The following is a 25,297-nucleotide window of genomic DNA, read 5'->3' as shown; positions in this document are numbered from 1 at the left end:
ACACCACACACACACACACATATACATATCAAAAATGGGAAAGGCTGGTTTATGGGATTACCTTAGGTCTCCCGTCCATAAAGGGTTTAGCTTGATGGTGCATCATCAGACCTAAAAAGCTTGTTGGCCCAAATATATATATATTCCGCCGAGGTCAACTTTGCCTTTCATCCTTTCAGGGTCGATAAATTAAGTACCAGTTACGCACTGGGGTCGATGTAATTGACTTAATTCGTTTGTCTGTCCTTGTTTGTCTGCTCTGTGTGTAGCCCCTTGTGGGTAATAAAGAAACACACACATATATATATATCATCATCATCATTATCGTCATCATTTAATGTCCCAGTGGAGAAAATTTTTTTGTCTTTACATTCTAAGCTGAAATTCCTCTGTGAGCATTGCCTTTCTTCCTTTTGGGGTGGATCAAATAAGTAACAGTCAAGTATTGGAGTCAAAGAAATTGACTTCAAACACTGCTGGCCCTGTGCCAAAATTTGAAGCCATTGTTTAGTGCCTTTCCTATTTATATTTAACATTATGTGGTTAATAAGCTCACTTTTTAACCACATAGTTATAAGCTTCTAGTGGTTATTGGTTTCCAGGTTAATAATTTGAGAGAATTTGGTCGGCAGAAGCTTGTCATATTTATCTATCTATCTATCTATCTATCTATCTATCTATCTATCTATCTATCTATCTATCTATCTATCTATCTATCTAGCTATCTATCTATCTATCTATCTATCTATTTATCTATCTCTCTATCTATCTATCTATCTATCTATCTATATATATATATATATATAATATATATATATATATCTGTCTGTCTGTCTATTTATCTCTCTCTGTCTCCCTCTCTCTTTCTCTGTCGCTCTCTATCTATCTATCTATCTATTTTGCTTATTTAGTCTGTCAGCCTCTTTTGCTGAACTGCTAAGCTGTCATGTAGTTGTGGGGGACAAATAGACACAAAGGCAGTTACACACACATGCAGACACACATACACACACACGCGCACACGCACACACACACACACACATGCACACACATATATATGATAGTCTTCTTTCAGTTTCTGTCTACTAAATCCACTCGCAAGGCTTTGGTCGGCTCAAGGCTATAGCAGAAGACACTTGCCCAAGGTGCCATGAGGTGGGACTGAACCTGGAACCATATGGTTGGTAAGCAAGCGATTTACCACACAGCCATTCTTGTGCCTACACTTACCACACAGCCTATGCTTGTGTGTGTGTGTGTATCTTTGCCTTCCACTTTTTATTTCTTTATTGCTCACAAGGGGCTAAACATAGAGGGGACAAACAAGGACAGATAAACAGATTAAGTCGATTATATCGACCCCAGTGCGTAACTAGTACTTAATTTATTGATCCTGAAAGGATGAAAGGCAAAGTTGACCTCGGCGGAATTTGAACTCAGAACGTAAAGACAGACGAAATACAGCTAAGCATTTCACCCGGTGTGCTAACGTTTCTGCTAGCTCGCCACCTTTGTCATCCACTTCTGTTTGACAACTAGTGTTAGTGTGTTTATGTCCCCATCACTTAGTGCAGTAGAAAAAACTTGGGATCAACTACCCCAGCATGGCCACAGCCCAATGAAGTAAACAAGAAAAAGAAGGTGAAAGACAAAGTCTGATGCATACAAAGTTCTGCGATTTTCTTAAATAAATTAAAGCCATTGAAATAAACTTGCTAATTAAAGATCTAATATTGTTTTCTCATTTGTGCTTTTTTTTTCCCAACCTTTTTAAGTGATTCTCAAAGGTAAAAAGATGTGTGCTGAATACCTAATTCTGTAAGTAAACAGTGAAGTCAGTTGATTAGGTTTTAATAGAATACAGGTAGAAATCATGAAGATAAGCTGTCTGGTGTGGGGGAAGAGAGAATGGCAGGGAGTCAAGGGTGGGGTGGTTTTGTTCCTCTTGTTGGTTTCGGTTCTTCTTTTAGTTTACTCATCTAATTAGGAACTAACAATGATAAAGAAACAATAAAATCATAAGATGCTAATTAATACTCTGTGGCATTCATAGTATAAACAGTGGCATGTGTGTGTCTGTGAGTGTGTGTATGTGAGTGTATATGTGTGTGTGTTTGAGCATGTGTGTCCATGCGATGCCTATGTTACTCCGTTTGTGTATATGTATGTATGTATGTATGTATGTATGTATGTATGTATGTATGTATGTGTGTGTATGTATGTATGTATGCATGAATGTTTGTGTGTATGTATGTTTTTATGTGTGTATGTATGTTTGAATGGATGTATGTATGCATGTATGTATGTAATGTAATGTATGTATGTATGCATGTATGTATGTATGTATTTATGTATATATGTATGTATGTATGTATGTATGTATGTATGCATTCATGCATGTATCTATGTATGTATGTATGTGAGGCTTAAAGATCCAATGAATATTAAAAAAAATTTGAGAAGTACTTGTTGAGGTATTTGATGATGAGAAAGAGGAGGAAGCAATAGAGATGTATAGACAAAGAGGAGAACTGGAAATTCCTTCAGGACAACCTACAGAGAGCAATGGAAGAAATCTGTCGCTAGAGCCAAGTTCCAACTAGGCCAAGCATGATGTGGTAGGGGAACAGAGGAATAGACAGTCATCGTTAAAGCTAAGATGCAGGCTTGGAAAGATTGGTAAAATGGAAGTAGCAAAGAAATAAATTATGTAGCTGGATGAGAAGCTAAGCAATAGTTTGAAATAGTGAAGAGAGAAGCGGTAAGCAAGGAATTTGCCAATGTTCTACAGTAGAGGCACATGGCCTAGTGGTTAGAGCAGCGGACTCACGGTCGAGGGATCGCGGGTTTGAATCTCAGACTGGGCAATGTGTGTGTTTATGAGTGAAAACACCTAAGCTCCACACGGCTCCGGCAGAAGGTAATGGCGAACTTCTGCTGACTCTTTCGCCACAACTTTCTCTCACTCTTTCCTCCTGCATCTTGCAGCTCACCTGCGACGGACCTGTGTCCCGTCCAGGTGGGGAACCTATACGCCAAGAAACCGGGAAACTGGCCCTTATGAGCCAGGCATGGCTTGAGAAGGAACAAACAGAAAAAAACAATGTTCTACTGCATAGGAATCGGCTGTGTGAGATGTTCCAGATTGCAAGACAGTGTGTCTGAAAGAATCAAAGTGTTTTGGGTGAAAAGTGTGTGTGTGGATGGAAAATGGTGCACTTGCATTTGGGAATTCTGAAAAGAGGCATGGCTGTGCTACTATGAAAGGATAATAAATGTGGAGAATGCATGGCCATAAGAGGAATCAAATGCAGTGTGTAAAAGAGAAGACCCCTGCTGGTTTGCTCATGCAATGGGAAGGGATAAGGACAACTATGTAAAGTTGTCAATAGTTTCATGTCCAGAGATCTTCACAATTGCACAAGCATACCATATGGAAGTTTTGGTAATCGATTCCATTGTGGATTAGAATACATACACATGTACCCCCCCCACACACACACACATGCACACACACATACACACACTCATATATATAATAAACAATATATGTATCCACTCACGAAATTACGATCTGCCCAGGGTTATGACCAAAGATTTGACCAAGGTGCTGTGGGATTAAACCCAAGACCATGTGCCTGGAAAGCAAGCTTTTCAATCACTTACCCATACCTGCTCCTACACACACATAACACATACATATATATGACACATGATATATGAGTGATTTTAATTGTTTTTTTCCCTTTATTATAGAAAAGAAAATTCAACAGAAGAATTTTTGCCCTGTTTGGAATAATGGTAAGTTATTGTTTCATTTTCTTTTTTTTTTTTTTTTTTTTTTTAATGTTAAATTGGTGGAGGCGCAATGGCCCAGTGGTTAGGGCAGCAGACTCACGGTCAGAGGATTGCGGTCTCAATTCCCAGACCAGGCGTTGTGTGTGTTGTTTATTGAGCGAAAACACCTAAAGCTCCACGAGGCTCCTGCAGGGGGTTGTGGCAACCCCTGTTGTACTCTTTCACCCCAACTTTCCCTCACTCTTTCTTCCTGTTTCTTGAGTAAAGCTGCGATGGACTGGTGTCCCATCCAGCTGGGGGGAACACATAAGCCACAGAAACCAGGAAACCGGGTCCATGAGCCTGGCTAGGCTTGAAAAGGGCGCATAGAAAATTCTAAAATGTTACATTGAATATTTTGAAAAGGATGATTTGATCAAAGTTCTGAATTGTTTGTTGTCCATCATTGATGTTGTTTTGCACAAATCTGGCCTTTCATACTTACCCAACAATGTAATTCTAAAAATACAGCCACATCATCAAAATCTCAAAGCTACAAGATGATGAATGATGAATTTAAAACAATGTGATAGAAAAGTGCAAATGCTAAACAGTTAAGAATATTCATAAGATTGTTCGTATTTTATGGGCACAGCCATGGCTGTGTGGTTAAGACGTTTTGTTCAGTACCATGTAGTCTTATGTTTGATTCTGTGGTGTAATGCCTTTAGCAAGCTTTTACTATAACCTCAAGGCTGCTCAATAACTTGTTAGTAGAATCTAGTGGACAGAAACTTTACAGAATCTCACCTTATATGTGTGTGTGTAGAGTGTTTAACCCTTTCATTACTGTATTTATTTTGAAATGCTCTGTGTTTCTTACAATTACTATAAATATAATAAAGAATTTAGTAAAACAACTTAGTTATCATGAAGCTAGTGTTCGGAACATAAATTGTGACTAAGGTTTGGTGGAAGATTTCAATTCAAAACTTATGAAAACAAGACATTTGTACTCAGAGCCAGAGATGGTTTTTTAGTAAAAGGAGGCAGTATATTGAGTAAAAGGAGGCAGTCAAAATTTCGGATAATTCTTTATTAGCGCATTTGTTTGTTTATTGGACTCATCAAGACAAAGTCAAAATCAAAATGGCAAACAGAATGTGTCATTGTTCATTTACGTGAATCATTTGTTTATAAAGGGGTAAAAAATTATTTTTGCTTTTATTTTTTGGAAAAAGAGAGGAGAGAAAACCGCCTCCCCCTTTGCTGTTCAGTCTCTCTTACCCCTTTCCCACCAAAAAAACAAGAATATTTTTCTCCGCTTTTAAACAAAGCAAAAAAAAAATGCATCTGATTCATATAAATGAACACCGAAACATTCTGCTTTTACCATTCTGATTTTGTTTTGACGAGTTAGATAAACAATCAAAATAAAGAATTATCCAAAATTCTGACTGTTTCCTTTTTCTCAATATATATATATATACTTTATTTAAAGCAGCAGAAAATTCAACAAATCCTGTTGAATTTTCTGTTGCTTTAAATAAAGCATATTGCTCTACCACTGGTATTTGAGTACTCTTTTTTCCACCTTGTTTCACATTTATGTGTTTACTCCGGTATATATATATATATATATTATAAGCAGAAAATAGAGAGTTTTAACTAATAAGATTCAATTTATTAACATTTTGTCAAAATTCTCTGTTACCTACAATCATTTCCATACTCAACTCATTTGATTACAAATTAATAAATTAATAAATTAACATGAACATGCATACACATTATTGTCATATTGAGTCCGTTGATGGCCACCCAATCGATTATAATGTAATTCTTTTTATGTCTAATTCTCACTCTGAGGAAATACTTAACTCAATATTTCAAGATGCAATTTATAATTTTCAATTAATTAATTTGTAATCGAATGAGCTGAGAATGGAAATGATTGCAGGTAACAGAGAATTTTGACAATTTGTTAATAAATTAAATTTTATTAGTTAAAAATCTCCATTTTCTCCTTATAATGTATAATATTTAAATATGCTCATGTATATCGAATTGTAATAATCATTAAACTCCGTAACATACTGAATTGCCAGATCTAATCAGAGCCTGGTGCAGTCACTGGCTCTCCAGACTTTCAACCCATGCCAACATGGAAAATGGACATTAAACAATGATCATGATGATCATGATCATGATGATAATATACATGTGTGTGTGTGTGTGTGTGTGTGTGTGTGTGTGTGTGTTGCAGGCACACTGTCTATATATAGCCAAAGTCCATTAATGAAAAGGCACCAAAAGCAAAATTGTTAATGACAATCTCATATGTTGTTTATCACAATTAGGACCTAATGGGTTAAACATTTGTTGGTTCTGTTATTTTAGATGGTCAGCCCAGTAACTAATGAAAACAAGTTCTTAATACTTTTATTGGACACTTAAGTGAATTTGTCACTTACTAGAATCCTACTGTGGAGTTTGATATTTGGGACTCCATCAATATTCCTGCTACATTATCTCCACTCCACTCTCCCATAGTTTTGACCTATGAAAAGTCAGCAATTTTCAAACAATAGACTCTTTTGTCCTTGTCCTTTTCAATTCCTTTTTCCTTTTCTCTTGTTAAGGTCAAATGCTCTAACATTTTCTCGTCCACACATACTTTCTTTACACACTCAGTATATTGATTAGTAGAAATTTCCTATCAACACAAGTTTATCTTATCCAATTAGAAGCTACCTCTTACACCAGCATGACTCCACCCTGTTTACCAAGCCAGCCCTCCCCCACTTACCCAATGAACTTGTACAATGCACGATGCACACGTGCACACTTCAACTAACATGCAAAATACCAACAAATTAGACATTACAAGCTGCTTCATTAAGATACCAAGACACTTAGCCACACCACCACACATACACACACACGCGCGCGCTTTTACGCTTTTACTCTTTTACTTGTTTCAGTCATTTGACTGTGGCCATGCTGGAGCCCCACCTTTAGTCAAGGAAATCGACCCCAGGACTTATTCTTTGTAAGCCTATTACTTATTCTATCGTTTTCTTTTGCCAAACTGCTAAGTTACGCTGACGTAAACACACCAGCATCAGTTTTCAAGTGATGTTGGGGGGACAGACACATAGACACACATATATATATACATATACATATATACAATGGGCTTCTTTTCAGTTTCCGTCTACCAAATCCACTCACAAGGCTTTGGTCGGCCTGAAGCTATAGTAGAAGACACTTGCCCAAGGTGCTAATCAGTGGGACTGAATCCGGAACAATGTGGTTGGTAAGCAAGCTACTTACCACACAGCCAACTCCTGCATATCATACTTATTTAAACACTAGCTTACCTAGCTTTCTGCCTCACCGCATAAATATTTCTAGTTTATTTTATTTAATTCTCCCTGAAATAAATATTTTAATACAAATTTAACCTGGGGCATGGTACAATACTTGGATCCATCATATTCTCTCAAACTGTACAACCCATGATCAATAACATTTTCCATGGTTCAAACAATTTTTTCCTCCATAGGCGCAGGAGTGGCTGTGTGGTAAGTAGCTTGCTTACCAACCACATGGTTCCAGGTTCAGTCCCACTGCGTGGCATCTTGGGCAAGTGTCTGCTACTATAGCCCCAGGCTGACCAATGCCTTGTGAGTGGATTTGGTAGACGGAAACTGAAAGAAGCCTGTCGTATATATATGTGTGTGTGTGTCTGTGTTTGTGCCCCTAGCATTGCTTGACAACCGATGCTGGTGTGCTTGCATCCCCGTTACTTAGCGGTTCGGCAAAAGAGACCGATAGAATAAGTACTGGGCTTACAAAGAATAAGTCCCGGGGTCGATTTGCTCGACTAAAGGCGGTGCTCCAGCATGGCCGCAGTCAAATGACTGAAACAAGTAAAAGAGTAAAAGAGTAAAAGAGTAAAAGAGTATTTAGGATTTCTTGAAACTTAATAATTGCTGATACTCCAAGGAGCATAAATCAAGCTTTAAATACTGCTGAGTTATGGGCTCCTCCAAGCAAAAACAATCATTCACCCTCAATTAATGCCTTTTCTTGGAAAACCCTCAGAGGCGAAACCAGCTTCAGCAGAATTCGAACTCCAACTGTAATGATGGACGAAATGCCAGTGTTTTGTCTAGTATGCTAACAATTTTGCAAACTCACTGCCTTAACAGAAATATTAAAAACTAGCAGTATCGCCCGGCGTTGCTCGGGTTTGTAAGGGAAATAACTATAAAGCATTTTTAGAGAGTTATAGCCAAAAAATAGCAAAAAAATGGAAAAAAAATTATGGTAAATTTTTTTTTGAGAGTTAAAAAGGTCGAGTTGCGTCCCCTAGACAGTCCGTGGTTTGTGTTTCTGATTCTCGACCCCATGTCGAATTTATCGATTTTTTTCAGAACTGGGGGAACTTTTCAAAATTTTCGCCACGTTAGTTTTGAATTATGACATTGGGCTATGTGTGTGTCAAGTTTCATCAAAACAGACACACAGACATGCAGACAGACAAACTGCCGTTTATATAAAGAGAGATTCTCTATTTCTTTATTTTCATACATTTTCGACTTTTCAATCATTACTCATTTCTTCCTCGATGAACTCCAGATATAATGTCATACACATGTTATTATTTAAATGAAGAATAAACGTCACAGTTCAAAGGGTATTGATACTTCCATTTCATAATATAGATTTACAAGATTTCAAATGGTACTTACCTACAAACTTTTCTTTCTTTCTTCCTCTCTGAGTGTCTCAACACTTTTCTATGTCTGTCATTTCAACTGTCATTATACTTAAATTCTAAAACCTAAACTAGCAACAAATGCCAAAACTCGTGTTGTCTGTTATACTATCTTGATATTTGCTTATATTTGCTGATATCTTGTCATTCAATTAGTATCAATTTCTTGCTCTGCTATAAACCACATTTAACTGTAAAGATAAAGATGTTATATCCAGTATATATATAGGAGTGGCTGTGTGGTAAGTAACTTGCTTACCAACCACATGGTTCTGGGTTCAGTTCCACTGCATGGTACCTTGGGCAAGTATCTTCTACTATAAACTTTGGGCCGACCAAAGCCTTGTGAGTGGACTTGGCAGACGGAAACTGAAAGAAGCCCATCGTATATGTGTGTGTGTGTGTGTGTATATATATATATATATATGTACGTATGTGTGTGTATATGTTTGTGTGTCTATGTTTGGTGTGTCTATGTTTGTCCCCCCAACATCGCTTGACAACTGATGCTGGTGTGTTTATGTCCCTGTAACTTAGCAGTTCAGCAAAAGAGACTGATAGAATAAGTTCTAGGCTTACAAAGAATAAGTCCTGGGGTCGATTTGCTCGACTAAAAGGTGCTGCTCCAGCATGGCCACAGTCAAATGACTGAAACAAGTAAAAGAGTATATATATATATATATATAATATATATATATATAATATATATATATATATATATATATATGTGTGTGTGTGTGTGTATACGTATACATGTACAGGGTGAAGTGAATAAACTGTCATCTAAATTACACAGAAATGAAAATAACACTGATATCTCATTTTAAGAGATATATTTACCAAAATTGCACAAAATTATTTTGGAATACTAAAGAGTAAATTTGTTCTATAAAATCGCCACTGGCTTCAACCATGGCCTCCAGACAACTTCAGAATCTCCTGCAACTCTTCTGGACAGTCTCCATCTTTAAGTTGGTGAATGCTGCTATAATCTTTGCCTCTTTAGTGTCACAAAGAATTTCGTTGGTCTCTTGCTCAACTGCACTCCACACATAATAATCAAGGGGGTTGCAGTCTGGGGGTTAAGTAGCTAGATTTTAGGGGTGATGTGGTCGCAGAAATTGTCTGACAGCCATGACTTGGTTCTCCTGCTTGTGTAGCATGGTGCAGAGTCCTGTTGTCAGACATAGGGTCTTCCAGCAACCACCCACTTGACCCAGGACAACACTATCTCCCCCAGGCACTTGATGAAGGCCTCTGTATTAAGTCTGAGGCTATGTGAAAATATGAATGGAGGCGGCAGTATGTCACCATCGCTAGCGATCACTCATGCACACACACATAAATACACACACGCACATATCATCATCCTTCTTTTAGCATCTATTTTCTATGCTGGCATGATTTGGACGGTTTGACCAGAGCTGGCAGGCTAAAGAGTTGCATCAGGTTCAATCTGCCTTAGCTCGGTTTCTATGGCTGGATGCTCTTCCTAATGCCAAGCACTTTAAAGTGTTGTGCTGGGTGCTTTTAACGTGGCACTGACAAGACCACCCATATGTGACATTGGCACGATTGCTTTTTATGTGGCACCAGCATAGGAATTTTGCAGACCAATCCTTTCCACCAGGGGATGTGGCCTTAACACTTCTGCCGTGGAGGACAGGTCTTCTCAGGTACAGCAAGGCATCAGGTATCTCAGTCCTTAGTCATCTCATCTAAAAGGTTCAGCTGACAAAGGACCAAGATACCTGGTGCCTTAGTAAACTCAAATCACATCTTTAATGGTTTTTCCTTTTTAGCTCACTGTGAGCTCTATGTTATCATATCAAACCATTTCTGGCATCGTATGTGTTGATGTGCTTTGATTCTCATGAATTCTTATAACTAAATCGTGTGTGTGTGTGTTTATTCATATTTTTGTTTGCACACATGAAACTGTGGTTACACTGAGATGCTTATTTCAAGGGCTTTGATTGATCATAATCCCAGTTTTTCAGACTCATACTTATTTTCTTGAATTCTATTTGTTAAAATGCTAAGTTTTAGGATTTAAAGATGGCACAACACAAGCAATATCACTTATATGTAAGTAATCATACCTAATCCTTTCTGCTATTGGCACAAGGCCTGAAATTTTGGGGAGACAGAGCCAGTCGATTTGATTGATTCCAGTACGCAACTGGTACTTAATTTATCGACCCCAAAAGGATGAAAGGCAAAATCGATCTTGGCAGAATTTGAACTCAGAACATAGCAAAGGGCAAAATACTGCTAAGCACTTCGTCCGGCGTGCTAACGATTCTGCCAGCTCATGGCCTTATAATCACACTTAATCTTCGTTTAACTGTAATTATTTCCTTGTTTTAAAACCAAAGTTAATGAGATCAGGAATACCTTGTTTTGTCAATGGAATCAAGAAGCAGACTATGAATAAATAATTAAATAAATAAATGAATGAAATTAATCTATAACTAACTTAACGGATATCAAAGCAAACTGGTGATTAATTTAACCTTTTAGCATTTAAACCATCCATATCCAACCCAAATATTTTACCTGTTTTATGTTCAAACCAGTCAGATGTGACCTCTTATATCAATGGAAATATTAACAATTATGGCATCGAAGTTTTGAAGCTAAGAGAGAATGCATGATCAATTCAAAACAATGTGAATAAATAAGCATTACATTTGATAGAATTATCTAAATATTTCTGGAAATTTCTGTAGCTTGAGGACAAATGAATGCCAATATTTCAGTCAGGAGTTCTTCATCAGTCACACAGGTATATCATGTTACAACATTTATTAAGGTTAAATGATTTTTGCAGAAGTGAACTGTCACTAGTCTTCTCAAATTCATACTTTCCTTGCATGTGATTATTTAATAATTTAGCATCGTTATTAATGTTGCTATGACATGCAGTTAATTAGAATAGTTTTAAAATAATCAATCTTGATAATAATTATAAATAAAAGTTACAAAATATATATTAAAAATAAAACATTCTAAAACTATAAAAAAATTTCATATGTAAATGAAAAAATTTTGCTAATTTATTTTAGATATTTTGTGTGAGTGATTGTAAATATTTAGTATGTATGTCTGGTTTGTATGTATTAGAAATATTCAATATACTAAGTTTCTAATTTCAAATGTCTAAAAAAAAACATCTTTAATAAACATTTCCAAATAGTGTAAATATATTAGTTAGATGTATTTAAATGTCTTTGTCAATGTTTTATAGCATGGAATCATGTTACTAAATGACATTAAAATTTCGTGTATAATACTGAAATAACAGAGAGAATTTACATTTATAGTAATACGAGCATAAATACACGATGTTTAATTTCCATAAAACTTATATGAAATTTGTGTTAGTGTCAGAAAATAAAATTAAACACTTCATCAAAATAAAGACTCAGCATTAATTACTCTGCTAGATTTCTAACTACATGTATGCTTTATGCAGCAAGGAACATTCAGGGTAAAATGATTGCACTTTAGATACATTGCCCAGCTGACCAAAAATCTTCCATACACACACACACACACACACACACATATATATATATGTAGAGGCGCAATGGCCCAGTGGTTAGGGCAGCGGACTCGCGGTTGGAGGATTGTGGTTTCGATTCCAAGACCGGATGCTGCGTGTGTTTATTGAGTGAAAACACCTAAAGCTCCATGAGTATGGCTTTAACCCTTTTAGCATTTAAACCAGTCATATGTGGAGGCGCAATGGCCCAGTGGTTAGGGCAGCAGACTCGTGGTCGGAGGATCGTGGTTTCGATCCCCAGACCAGGTGTTGTGTGTGTTTATTGAGCGAAAACGCATAAAAAAGCTCCACGAGGCTCCAGCAGGGGATGGTGGTGACCCCTGTTGTTCTCTTTCGCCCCAACTTTCTCTCACTCTCTCTTCCTGTTTCTTGAGTAATGCTGCAATGGACTGGCGTCCCGTCCAGCTGGGAGGAACACATACGCCACAGAAACCGGGAAACTGGGCCCATGAGCCTGGCTAGGCTTTTAAAGGGCGGCATTTTTATATATATATATACACGTGGGTGTGTGTGGGTGTGAGTGTGTATGTGTACTCTTTTATTCTTTTACTTGTTTCAGTCATTTGACTGCAGCCATGCTGGAGCACCGCTTTTAGTCCAGCAAATCGATCCCAGAACTTATTCTTTGTAACCCTAGTACTTATTCTATCGGTCTCTTTTGCCAAACCGCTAAGTTACGGAACGTAAACACACCAGCATTGGTTGTCAAGCAATGCTAGGGGGACAAACACAGACACACAAACATATACACACACATACACACATATATATATATATATATATATATTATATATATATATATACACGTGGGTGTGTGTGGTGTGAGTGTGTATGTGTACTCTTTTATTCTTTTACTTGTTTCAGTCATTTGACTGCAGCCATGCTGGAGCACCGCTTTTAGTCCAGCAAATCGATCCCAGAACTTATTCTTTGTAACCCTAGTACTTATTCTATCGGTCTCTTTTGCCAAACCGCTAAGTTACGGAACGTAAACACACCAGCATTGGTTGTCAAGCAATGCTAGGGGGACAAACACAGACACACAAACATATACACACACATACACACACATATATATATATATATATATATTATATATATATATATATACATATGTACGACAGGCTTCTTTCTTGTCCAACATCATTGCAAAGGAAGAAGAAACATAAGCAGGTAAAGTTTCCTTTCTCAACAATAAAGCGAAGGGGTGGGGTTCAAAGAAATATTAAGGTGCAGACATGGGTGTGTGGTAAGAAGCTTGCTTCCCAGCCACATGATTCTGAGTTCAATTCCACTGTGTAGCACCTTGGGTAAGTATCTTCTACTATAGCCCCAGGTTGACCAAAGTCTTGTTTCTTCTTCCTTTGCAATGATGTTGGACAAGAAATATATATATATAATATATATATATATATATACATATATATATATATATATATATATGTAGGTCCCGGGTTGATTCGGGGTTAACCACAGTAAATAAGGTACTCAATACATAGCAGAGTAAAATTAATTTATTATATAGAAGGAGCTTCTACAGGACTAGAACTGTTTCATTCAAGAGAAATCATCAGGAAGCTTCCTGATGATTTCTCTTGAATGAAACAGTTCTAGTCCTGTAGAAGCTCCTTCTATATAATAAATATATATATATATATATATATATATATATATATATATATATATGTATGTATGTATGTATGTATGTATGTAGTATGTATGTATGTATGTATGTATGTATGTATGTATGTATGTATGTAATTATGTTGGTCAAATTTTCTAACTTTTAAATGCATACTCCATTAATTGAAAAAATATAGCATTGGGTAATTAACAGTGTATGTTTATTATAATTGGTGAATATGGGTCTAACTACATGCATTTTGAGTATAGGCAGATGAACTGTGTTTGTCACTTGCAAATGGTCAGTGTACTGTGTGTGTGTGTGTGTGTGTGTGTGTGTGTGTGTGTGTGTGTGCGCGTGTGTTACCATCATAGATTAATATTTTGCGATAATAATTAATTTCAATAATTTTGAAATTAATAATAAAATTTAGTGAAGAAAGGTCCTGCTATGAATGAAAAAAATGAGCAATGCATTAATTCTACTGAATCACATTTTATTAACTTCTCTATTTCATTTAAATTAAAAGAAGGTATTTAACAATTCACTTTAACTAAATGAAGTGAGTGGTTTTCAGTTTGCTGTTTAAGTTTGACATCTCCATCGTTAAAGAACAGAAGCTATTAATTATTTATTTATTTATTTGCTTTGATTAAAGGCCTTTATGCCTTGTGAATTTTTCCTTTCTTTTTCTGTTCTGAAAGAATCAATTAGGTTAATGAAAATAGTTTATGAGTTGTTCAATTTAGCATCGAAATTACTTGATTTAGTCAAAACAATTTGAAATACTGAGCATGGCTTTAACCCTTTTAGCATTTAAACCAGTTATATATGGCTCCAAAATTCTGTCTGTTTTATGTTCAAACTGGCCATATGAGACCTCTCACATCTTACCCTAAAAACAATCTTGTCATCAAAATTTTGAAGCTACAAGATATTGTATAATTAATTGAAAACAATGTGAATAAATAAGCATTTGACAATAATCTGAATGCTACAAGGTTAAGCTACATCCAGTAGTGGGGCCCTCGTTCAGGAGTTTCAGTGTTTTCCAGGATTGTGGAACCACTTCTTAGATACTATTGTTTCTAAGTTTTTTTTCTGGCCTGGAGTAGTAACAATGGTCAGGATACCAGCTGTGGATTAAATTAGCATATGAATGAAGGTCAACTGAGAACATACAACCTTGGACCAAATCACATGTGGGGCCCCTTGGCAAGACCTAGAACCTGGAAAACACCCAAACCAGGGTTGTGTTGAGATCATGGGAGGTAGCATGGTGCTAAATTTCGAAACCGGTACCGTGTTGACTAGCATTTACTTGTTCTGACCCATTTGAGGTAAGACATTATTATTGTTCACTGATATTTTTGCCTATCTTTTCTGTAATAGATTTGTGACTTTTCGGTGGTACAGAAGTATTTTTTGACTTCTATCATTGGCGATATAGGTACTCATGTAGTACCCTTGTGTATATATGTACATATCTAATATTGTATGAATATATTTTATTAATTTGCCTGTACGGCTGATAATTCGCTTACCACTTGTGATGGTATTTTAATAATACCATCCCTATATTTATATATATATATATATATATATATATACACCGGAGTAAACACATAAATGTGAAACAAGGTGGAAAAAAAGAGTACTCAAATACCTGTCCGATGAACGGCAACGCGAAACTCAGAGTAACAGGTTTTGTAGAATTTTCTGCTGCTTTAAATAAAGTATATATATATATATATATATATATATTTATATGTGTGTGTGTGTGTGTGTATATATTTGTGTGTGTCTGTGTCTATCATCCCACTATCACTTGACAACCAATGGTGGTGTGTTCTGGTTCAGCAAAAGACACAGATAGAATAAGTGCTAGGCTTACAAAGAATAAGTCCTGGGGGTCGATTTCTTCGACTAACATCCTTTAAAGCAGTGCTCCAGCATGGCTGCAGTTAAACGACTGAAACAAGTAAAAGAATAAAAGAATACACACACACACACATGCACATACATATACATATACCACATATACACACAAATGTATAGACAACTAAGACAAACAAACCAATATAAACGTAAATATTTCATATTTGAGCACACATAAATTTCAGAATAAATTTAAAACTAAATATGAAAAAATAAATGGGAAACCAAATGTAACAAATTAAAATGATGGATTAAAATAAAACCAGATTGATTAAAGCGATTAATTAATTAATTATAAAAGAAAAATATAAAATAAGTTTAAATATATCACATTTGTATTATCCTGCATTCACAGATACTTTATCGTTAGTCTTTTTTCTCTCGTTAGTATTATTATTGCTTAATTTATTGTCTGTCATTTCTTGAATATTAATGCCATCATTGTTTCATTTTGGGTAATTAGAAAAATTTGAAGAATTTTACTATCAGCAATCAATAAAAATCTTGTGGTTCTTTTTCTTTTCCTTTCTTTTAATTTAACCCTTTACCTGTGAAATTAAATTTCATGCTCATTCCAATAATGATGTTAAAAGTCTTCTAAAAAAATAGAATTGCTATTTTCTGCAAGTTACACTGTCTCAATAAAACTGATGTATCTCAATAAAAAGCGTTTCAAACATGACATTCCTCAACAAAAGATAGATTGGCATAAAAAAACTACCTTCCACAGTTGAGGGTAATGAAATTTTGAGTGGAAATATCTGATTTCCACAGTAAAAGCATTAAAATAAAAGTAGGAGATATTGGATAATGTGGTTCTGAATTCAGTGTATCTGGAAAAAATACAGGACAGTCATGGTTGGAATGCCTCTGATCACAGGTTTGACAAGATCCCTTAACTTTTTCACTGTAAAATTAAATTTCCTGGTAATTCTCTCAGTAATGATGTTAGATATCTACCAAAAAGATGGGATTTGTATTTTTTGTAAATCACATTGCTTCAGTAAATTTGGCACATCTCAACAGGAAATAAGAGGTTTCTGACTAGACAATTCAATTCATTATAGCTTTAGGATGGTTAGATTTATTACTTATATAGTGTAAAGTTTTACTAGATTTATAACAGACAATTTAAATTTAGAGTGATATCAAGGAAAAGAAATATGAGAGCAAAGTTTTGAATAATATATATCTAACTGTAACTTAAATGATATAAAACTCACTTAAACAAGTTTTGTTGTAACCTAAACAGAGAAAAAGACAAGTATAAATCATCATTAAAAGAAAAGACAGTTGATCAGTCAAATTACCAATCATTCTTAAGCTCTAGTCGTGTAATTTTCCTAATGTAAATCTTCAAACTTTTGAGTCTCCAGACAGCTGCAAGTCTATTAAAGTCTCTAAATCAAATAGTAACATCACACATAGTCTGTGTAAGAAGAAGGGTAAGTCTGAAAGTAACTTTGCAATAATTGATTATTGCTCATTTAAAGGGTCATACACATTTAAAGGGTCATACACATTTAAAGGGTCATACACATTTAAAGGTGTGTATGTGTATGTACACATGTGTGTGTGTCTCTCTCTTTTACTCTTTACTCTTTTAATTGTTTCAGTCATTTGACTGCAGCCATGCTTATTCTTTGCAAGCCCAGTACTTATTCTATCAGTCTCTTTTGCCGAACTGCTAAGTGACGGGGACGTAAACACACCAGCATCGGTTGTCAAGTAATGCTAGGGGGACAAACACAGACACACAAACATACACGCACACACATACATATATATATACATAAACATATATACGACAGGCTTCTTTCAGTTTCCGTCTACCAAATCCACTCACAAGGCATTGGTCGGCCCGGGGCTATAGCAGGAAACACTTGCCCAAGATGCCTCGCAGTGGGACCGATCCCGGAACCATGTGGTTGGTAAGCAAGCTACTTACCACACAGCCACTCCTGCGCCTGTCTGTGTATGTTTCTACTGAATTATATGTTTGTCTATGTAAGCAGTTTTCGTCTGCGTGTCTGTGTGTGTCATCTGTATATGTACATTCATATATTATGCAGGCAAACAAATCAAATATAACAGCTTGGGTTTGTATACAAGATATATATATATATGCATACACACACACACACACACACACACACACACACATATATATATATTCTAGGTTGTCCATTTATCAAATGTTCTTCCTAGAGGTAAGACAAATTTTTTTCATATTTGTTGCACACACACACACGTCTTTGCTAGTATATACGCAGTGAAGCTATACAATAGAGTCGTATTTATATCGATTGCTATTTTCCAGTAAATATTGGTGCCTTATTGTACCATTTATCTACTTTTATACACACACACACACACACACACACACACACACACACACACACATACACACACACACATATATATATATATATATATACATACATATATACATACATGCAAACAGAAAGAAAGCAAAGACTGAAGACTTTGAAGTTTATCACTAATAGTGATTTGGATTTTGGCTATTCCTTCTAGCGTGCCAGGAATCCTATGACGGATACCTCTTATGTGTTTAAATGTACACTGTATTTATATGTATATATACATATATATATATATATATATGTAATCACCCCACTTGTCGTATGGTTAACACCATATAGATTTCCGGTACATCCCAGTTAAGGACCATATTCATGTGAATTCATTAGAATTCACTTGAATCTCAATTACTTAACCTTATATATATGTGTATATATATATATATATATGTATATAGATATATACATATATATACATACATATATATATATATATATATATATATATATATATATATATATATATATATATATATATATATAGCTGACGTGGCACTTAATGATTTATAGCAATATGGGAAAGTTTTGTAATAAGTCTGTCTTTCTCCTTGAATACACTGGTTAAGGTCAAACAACTGACAAGCAAATCTGTGGTATTGGGCAGAATATTTGCTGTAGCCCATCTTTTATACCAAGACAAAACATGTACATGATAACACTTCCAATCAGTTAAGATCAGAAGCCATGAGAGCCACTGCCTGCTACTACATCAGGACATTTATTATTATTATTTTTGTTGTTGTTGTTGTTATCATCATGCCATCAAAGTGACACTGGGGTACAAATATACAAAGCCCAATATATTCATCATGACTACCCATCTGATGACGGTGCACCAGGCACATGCATCACAGCCATACATGTGTGACATGGTGATCTGACATCAAGATAAGCAGTGCATGACCTTGCAGGTGGGGCCCAGTTAGAATTTTCTTCAGGTTGAGTAGCCCATCCTGCTCAAAAGGTCCCTGAATAAGGCTTGTTTAAGGATATTGAATGAAACACCCATGTTTCCAGAGGTGAATTATTCAAACTCCAAAGAACCCATGGCTATGATGTTCCCCCACTACTTTTGCTCGTGATCAGAAATGCACATATTGTCAGCCACTAAGGGACTTGCTCAACTGGTTATGGTCAAAATATTGACAAGCAAATCTGTGGTATTGAGCAAAATATTTGCTGTAGCCCATCTTTTATACCAAGACAAAACAATGTACATGATAACACTTCCAATCAGTTAAGATCAGAAGCCATGAGAGCCATGGCTTAGTACTGCTACTATATATAACTCAGTATATATTTTATTATTGTACCTATTTTTTTTATATATGCTCTTTTGTTATGTTTATAACAGAAATGGTGATACCACTTTCATATTTCAAAAACATCCACATCACATTCAACTAAATTAATTTAATAACAGCAATTAATTATGTAATTACTATATAGCTGACAAAGTTTTCAGACGGATAATGGAAACAGCTATAGAACTGGAACAAAGAAAATGCTGGGAAATAAATCTACCAGTCTGTCATACAACAAACAGCATAGAAATATTGTGTGCGTGTGTGTGTATATGTGTGTGTGGGTGTTTGCGTGTGGGTGTTTGCGTGTGTGTGTTAAGTGTATGTACTTATATGTATACATGTATATGTATGCGTAATGTGTATATGTATATTATGTGTACATTTGTTCAAAAGTTTCAGAATGAGTACTTGTATATTCCTTCATTCTGAAGGCATTCCATTTTTTTCATATTGTTAGTCATTATAACATCTGCTACATTAAGTGTAGTGGAATATGCGAATTTCACACTATTCTTTTATTCTTTTATTCATTTACTTGTTTCAGTCATTTAGTCAAACAAATTGGCCCCAGGATTTATTCTTTGGAAACCTAGAGCTTATTCTCTTTTGCCAAATTGCTAATTTACAAGAATTTAGAAACACCAACATCAGTTGTCAAGCAATGGTGGGGGGGGGGACAAATACAGACATGCACACACACACACACACACACACACACACATATATATATATATATATACAAAAGGACACAAGGCTTTGGTCGGCTGCTATAGTAGAAGACACTTGCCCAAGGTGCTACGCAGTGGGGCTGAACCCAGAACCATGTGGTTAGGAAGCAAGCTCCTTACCACACAGCCATGCCTGTGCCTTTAGACAACATTATGTTTATTAGATATCTTACTATATCTGCTAGAAGTGGGAAAATTCTTATCTACAGTTTTAATGACCATTCCTGAAATATTTGATGCTACATGAATTTACATAACTTGCTTAAACTAGTGAGACTGATACAGCCACTACAATTGCTGCTACTACTAACTCCACCACCACCACCACCACCATTAAGCACCACTCCTTAATATCAACATTTCCAGCAAGAAACCTGGCAGTATCTACTGCACACCCTGGTGTTGCCACCTGTAATGTGAAGGAGTAGAAATCAATAAATACAAATAAACACAGGAGCCTGGCCAGCTGCTATCAGTTTCTGCTAGTTGTTGTTGAGACATCTGGTGATTTAAGACCCTGTACTACCATTTTCCTTCATAAGATAGGGATAACGGCGGCCTATTGGAGAAGTAAGCTCTGCAAGGTGGTGCAACTATTGCAGCAAGTGTTACTGGCCATTCTCTGTGGCAATGCCGTCACAAGCATTACTGAAGTGTGTCGTTGAGCACCCTACTCCACTCCATCTTCTACTGCTTTACCCCCTATCCCCCCCCCAATATTTTTCTTTTTACTTTTCTTTCCTTTCCCATCTCTCTTCTCTCTTGTTACTCTGTTATTGCTCTTTAATGAATTCAAATATGAACAGATACCAACATTTATGAATCTATCTTCAAATAAAACATGCTACCACTGCAAAAAAAATTTTTTAATATTATAACTAAAGGTCCATGGTTCGATCCTGGGTTTCAGCATCCGGTGGTTGGCACATTTTTTTATAGGTGCAGGAGTGGCTGTGTGGTAAGTAGCTTGTTTACCAACCACATGGTTCCGGGTTCAGTCCCACTGCATGGTACCTTGGGCAAGTGTCTTCTCCTATAGCCTCAGGCTGACCAATGCCTTGTGAGTGGATTTGGTAAACAGAAACTGAAAGAATCCTGTCATATTATATATTATATATATATATATATATAACAGACGTTAAACGATGATGATGATATATATATATATATATATATTGGCCCCTGTGCCGGTGGCACATGAAAAAAAGACCATCCAAACGTTGCCAGCGCCGCCTTGGCTGGCTTCCATGCCACTGGCACGTTAAAAGCTCCAACCGATCGTGACCGATGCTGGACCCCCCCCCCCGGCACCTGTGCAGGTGGCACGTAAAAAGCACCCACTACACTCACGGAGTGGTTGGCGTTAGGAAGGGCATCCAGCCGTAGGAACTCTGCCAGATCAGACTGGAGCCTGGAGCAGCCCCTGGCTTCCCAGACCCCGGCCGAACAGTCCAACCCGTGCTAGCGTGGAAAACGGACGTTAAACGATGATGATGATGTATGTATGTATATGTGTGTGTTTTTGTTTGTGTCTGTGTTTGTTCCCCCACCATTGCTTGACAACCGATGCTGGTGTGTTTACACCCCCATAACTTAACAGTTCAGCAAAAGAGACTGATATAATAAGTACTAGGCTTACAAAGAATAAATCCTGGGGTCGATTTGTTCGACTAAAGGCAGTGCTCCAGTCAAATGACTAAAACAAGTAAAGAGAAAGTAACTGCTATTATGACCCAGCAGCTTTTTCCAGAAAAATACCACTAAAATACAATCATGTGAATTTTGCAATAAAAACATGAGAACATCCAAAACAGCCGTCACAAAATATTAATTTACTTTGATTCAATTTATTTTCCCTACTGTCACTAAGTTAGCTTAAACCAGAGGTTCTCAAACATTTTGGGCCACTGCCCACCTCATGGCCCTCAGCGCCCCCACCCCTATTTTTATGCATAAATAGATATTCTTTTATTCTTCTATTTGTTTCAGTCATTTGACCGCCTTTTGTCGAGCAACACCAGGACTTATTCTTTGTAAGCCTAGTACTTATTCTATCAGTCTCTCTTGCCGAGCCGCTAAGTGACAGGGACGTAAACACACCAGCATTGGTTGTCAAGTGATGTTGGTGGGACAAACACAGACACACAAACATATACACACATACATACATATATATATATCTATATATATATATATATATATAATATATATACACATATATACGACGGACTTCTTTCAGTTTCTGTCTACCAAATCCACTCACAAGGCTCTGGTTGGCCTGAGGCTATAGTAGAAGACACTCGACGAAGGTACCACACAGTGGGACTGAACCTGGAACCATGTGGTTGGTAAGCAAACTACTTACCACACAGCCACTCCTGCGCCTATAAATACTTTGTATTTACTAATTTATATATACTATGAATCATTTGATATTTAATATAATATATAATTTGTATACAATAATATAGTAATATTATAATAAATTCATTGTGTCCCCCCAATCCATTGCCTTCTTCCCAATGCCTTCTTTTTTCCTACCCACCCACCGCCCCTTAGGCACCAGCGCCCACCTGAACCATCTTGACATTCGTTGGAGGAGTAGCAGTAGCACCCACTTTGAGAACCTATGGCTTAAACAATTAAAACCAGTAGTATATTTTGATAAATATATGATATTGTCTTCCTCTTATTCATCTTCTCCTTTGGTTATATACACACACTGAAAGAGAGAGGGAGAGAGAGCTAGAGAGAGAGAAAGAGAGGGAGAGAGCTAGAGAGAGAGGGAGTGAGAGCTAGAGAGAGAGAGAGCTAGAGAGAGAGAGAGAGCTAGAGAGAGAGAGAGCTAGAGAGAGAGAGAGCTAGAAAGAGAGAGAGAGGGAGAGAGAGGGAGAGAGAGGGAGAGAGAGCTAGTGAGAGAGAGAACTAGAGAGAGAGTGAGAGCTAGAGAGAGAGAGATAGCTAGAAAAGAGAGTGAGCGAGAGAGAGGGAGAGAGAGCTAGAGAGAGAGTGAGAGCAAGAGAGAGAGAGTGAGAGCTAGAGAGAGAGAGTGAGAGCTAGAGAGAGTGAGAGCTAGAGAGAGAGGGAGCTTGGGAGAGAGAGGGGGAGCTAGAGACAGAGAGAGAGAGAGAGAGCTAGAGAGAGAGTGAGAGAGAGAGTGAGAGAGAGAAGGAGAGAGAGAGATCTAGAGAGATCGTTCAAGTGTCAGTAATTCTACAATTACTGTCTGTTAATATAATTGCCAAGCATACAATAAACATTGTTGAAATAGAGAAGAATTCTTCGAGGCACTTACTTCCAAGCTTTCAGTTTTGTTGCTTACTTCCCATTCGAATGAAATGTCTGAAGATGCAAGAATTATTAAAAATAAACATTTTAATGTCACTTTAATGTAGTTTGCACTTTAAGGATTTTGAGGAGTGATATAATGTAAGAGCAATATTTATGTTTGTGTGTGTGTGTGTAAACAAATTCTAAATCAGTTCAAAAATGTCTCAGTTATATTTAAACTGATGTAGTTTGTTTATTTTCCATCACTTTTTCATGCACGAATCCCACATGTCAACAATCTGTCATGTGAGAATAGATATATGTAAAGTTGGAATCAACAAGAAGGAGTACAGTTGAATATTTATTTTTTAATCACTACAATCGTTTCCACGCAATGTAATTCTCCAGGCATGCTTATAGTTGATTATGCAAATGTTTCTTTGCATTATGAGATCTAGATGCATTTCATCAGGTGATATTCTTCCTGAGGAAATACAACTAGATCTCACAATGCAGGGAAACAGTTGCATAATCAACTACCAGCATGCCTGGAGAATTACACTGCGTGGAAACAATTGTAGTGATTAAAAAATAAATATTCAACTGTACCCCTTCTTGTTGATTCCAATCTTTTCAGTTATATCATCATCATCATCGTTTAATGTCCGCTTTTCATGCTGGCTGTCCACACACAAGCATCGTACAGTCTACCTTTCACTCTGAGAAACAGGCCCTTTGTTACCAGCAGAGGTAGGAGCTCTTTGAACTTTGCCCAGGCTATTCTTATTCAAGCAGCTATGCTATCAGAACATCCATCCCCACTACTGACTTTGTCACCTAGGTAACAGAAGCTATCAACTACTTCTAGTTTTTCCCTTTGGCATGTGACGGAATCTGTTTTCTGTATATCTTCAGTGTTTATTGCCCCTGTGTATTGCCACACACAAAAACTATCTTCTCAGTTAACCTTCCTTTGATATTGCTGCACTTCTAATGTGTCCATAGCTTACACCAGGTATATCTTATGGAGTTTCTACCTTAGCCTTTCTTATAGATTGAGTACCATCTATCTGAAGGGATCTGTGATTTGTCTGCCTTCCTAATTACTATTATATACATATATATATATATATATATATATATTATATATATATATATATATATATATATATATATCATATATATATTATCAGGCCGCTTCACAGCTGTCTACCCTTGTGTGTTGTAATGGACTCAAACACATTCATTGTATATGTATCTCCAGGTATTAATTATCTGGTATCATAGTTTAATTAATAATGGTAGGAGCAATGTAAATGCAGTAAAAATAGTGGGTAGGGGTCAGTGAGGCCAGTTCCGGTTACAGTGTGGTAGTGTGGATATTTACATTTTGTAGTTTATGACACTTATGTCTAAATAGAAAATTAATTTCCCTGTTCCAGTTATAGTATCCACATTAAAGATTTTTATAGAAGTTAGAATGAGATTGGGATGAAATGGAATCTATTCATTTTATCTCAAGCTCGTTTTGATATTTTTTCAGAAAGAGTGAAATGATGGAAAAATTATGATAGCTATGATGATGATGATGATATCATCATCATCATCATTTAGCGTCCGTTTTCCATGCTAGCATGGGTTGGACGGTTCAACTGGGGTCTGTGAAGCCAGAAGGCTGCATCAGGCCCAGTCTGATCTGGCAGTGTTTCTACGGCTGGATGCCCTTCCTAACGCCAACCACTCCGTAAACATTTCACTTGCTTAGTACGAATGGGGGTTCAAGTTTAAAGACATGAAGTGAATTAATTACTACAGTGAGTTTGGAAGCACATATAATTCCGTGAAAGTGTCGCAAATTTTCATTGTCAGAATAAAATAAAAGAAAGAAAAAAAAAAGAAACATGGAAAATGGATCCCA

At 36.5% G+C, this 25,297-nt stretch overlaps 1 protein-coding gene across 1 annotated transcript in view; it reads left to right on the top strand.

Annotated features, from left to right (window-relative positions):
* The window catches only part of LOC115223464, a 332,103-nt gene that overhangs the window by 71,585 nt on the left and 235,221 nt on the right, over nt 1–25,297 (top strand). Inside the window, exon 3 of the mRNA XM_029794052.2 lies at nt 3,757–3,801. Coding sequence (XP_029649912.1) covers nt 3,757–3,801 — 45 coding nt within the window. The remainder of the gene's footprint in view (nt 1–3,756; nt 3,802–25,297) is intronic.

Source organism: Octopus sinensis, linkage group LG23 (genome assembly GCF_006345805.1).
Source record: "Octopus sinensis linkage group LG23, ASM634580v1, whole genome shotgun sequence".
Classification (NCBI taxonomy): domain Eukaryota; kingdom Metazoa; phylum Mollusca; class Cephalopoda; order Octopoda; family Octopodidae; genus Octopus; species Octopus sinensis.
The sequence above is the reverse complement of the archived record's forward strand: the minus strand, read 5'-3'. Positions and strand labels throughout refer to the sequence as shown.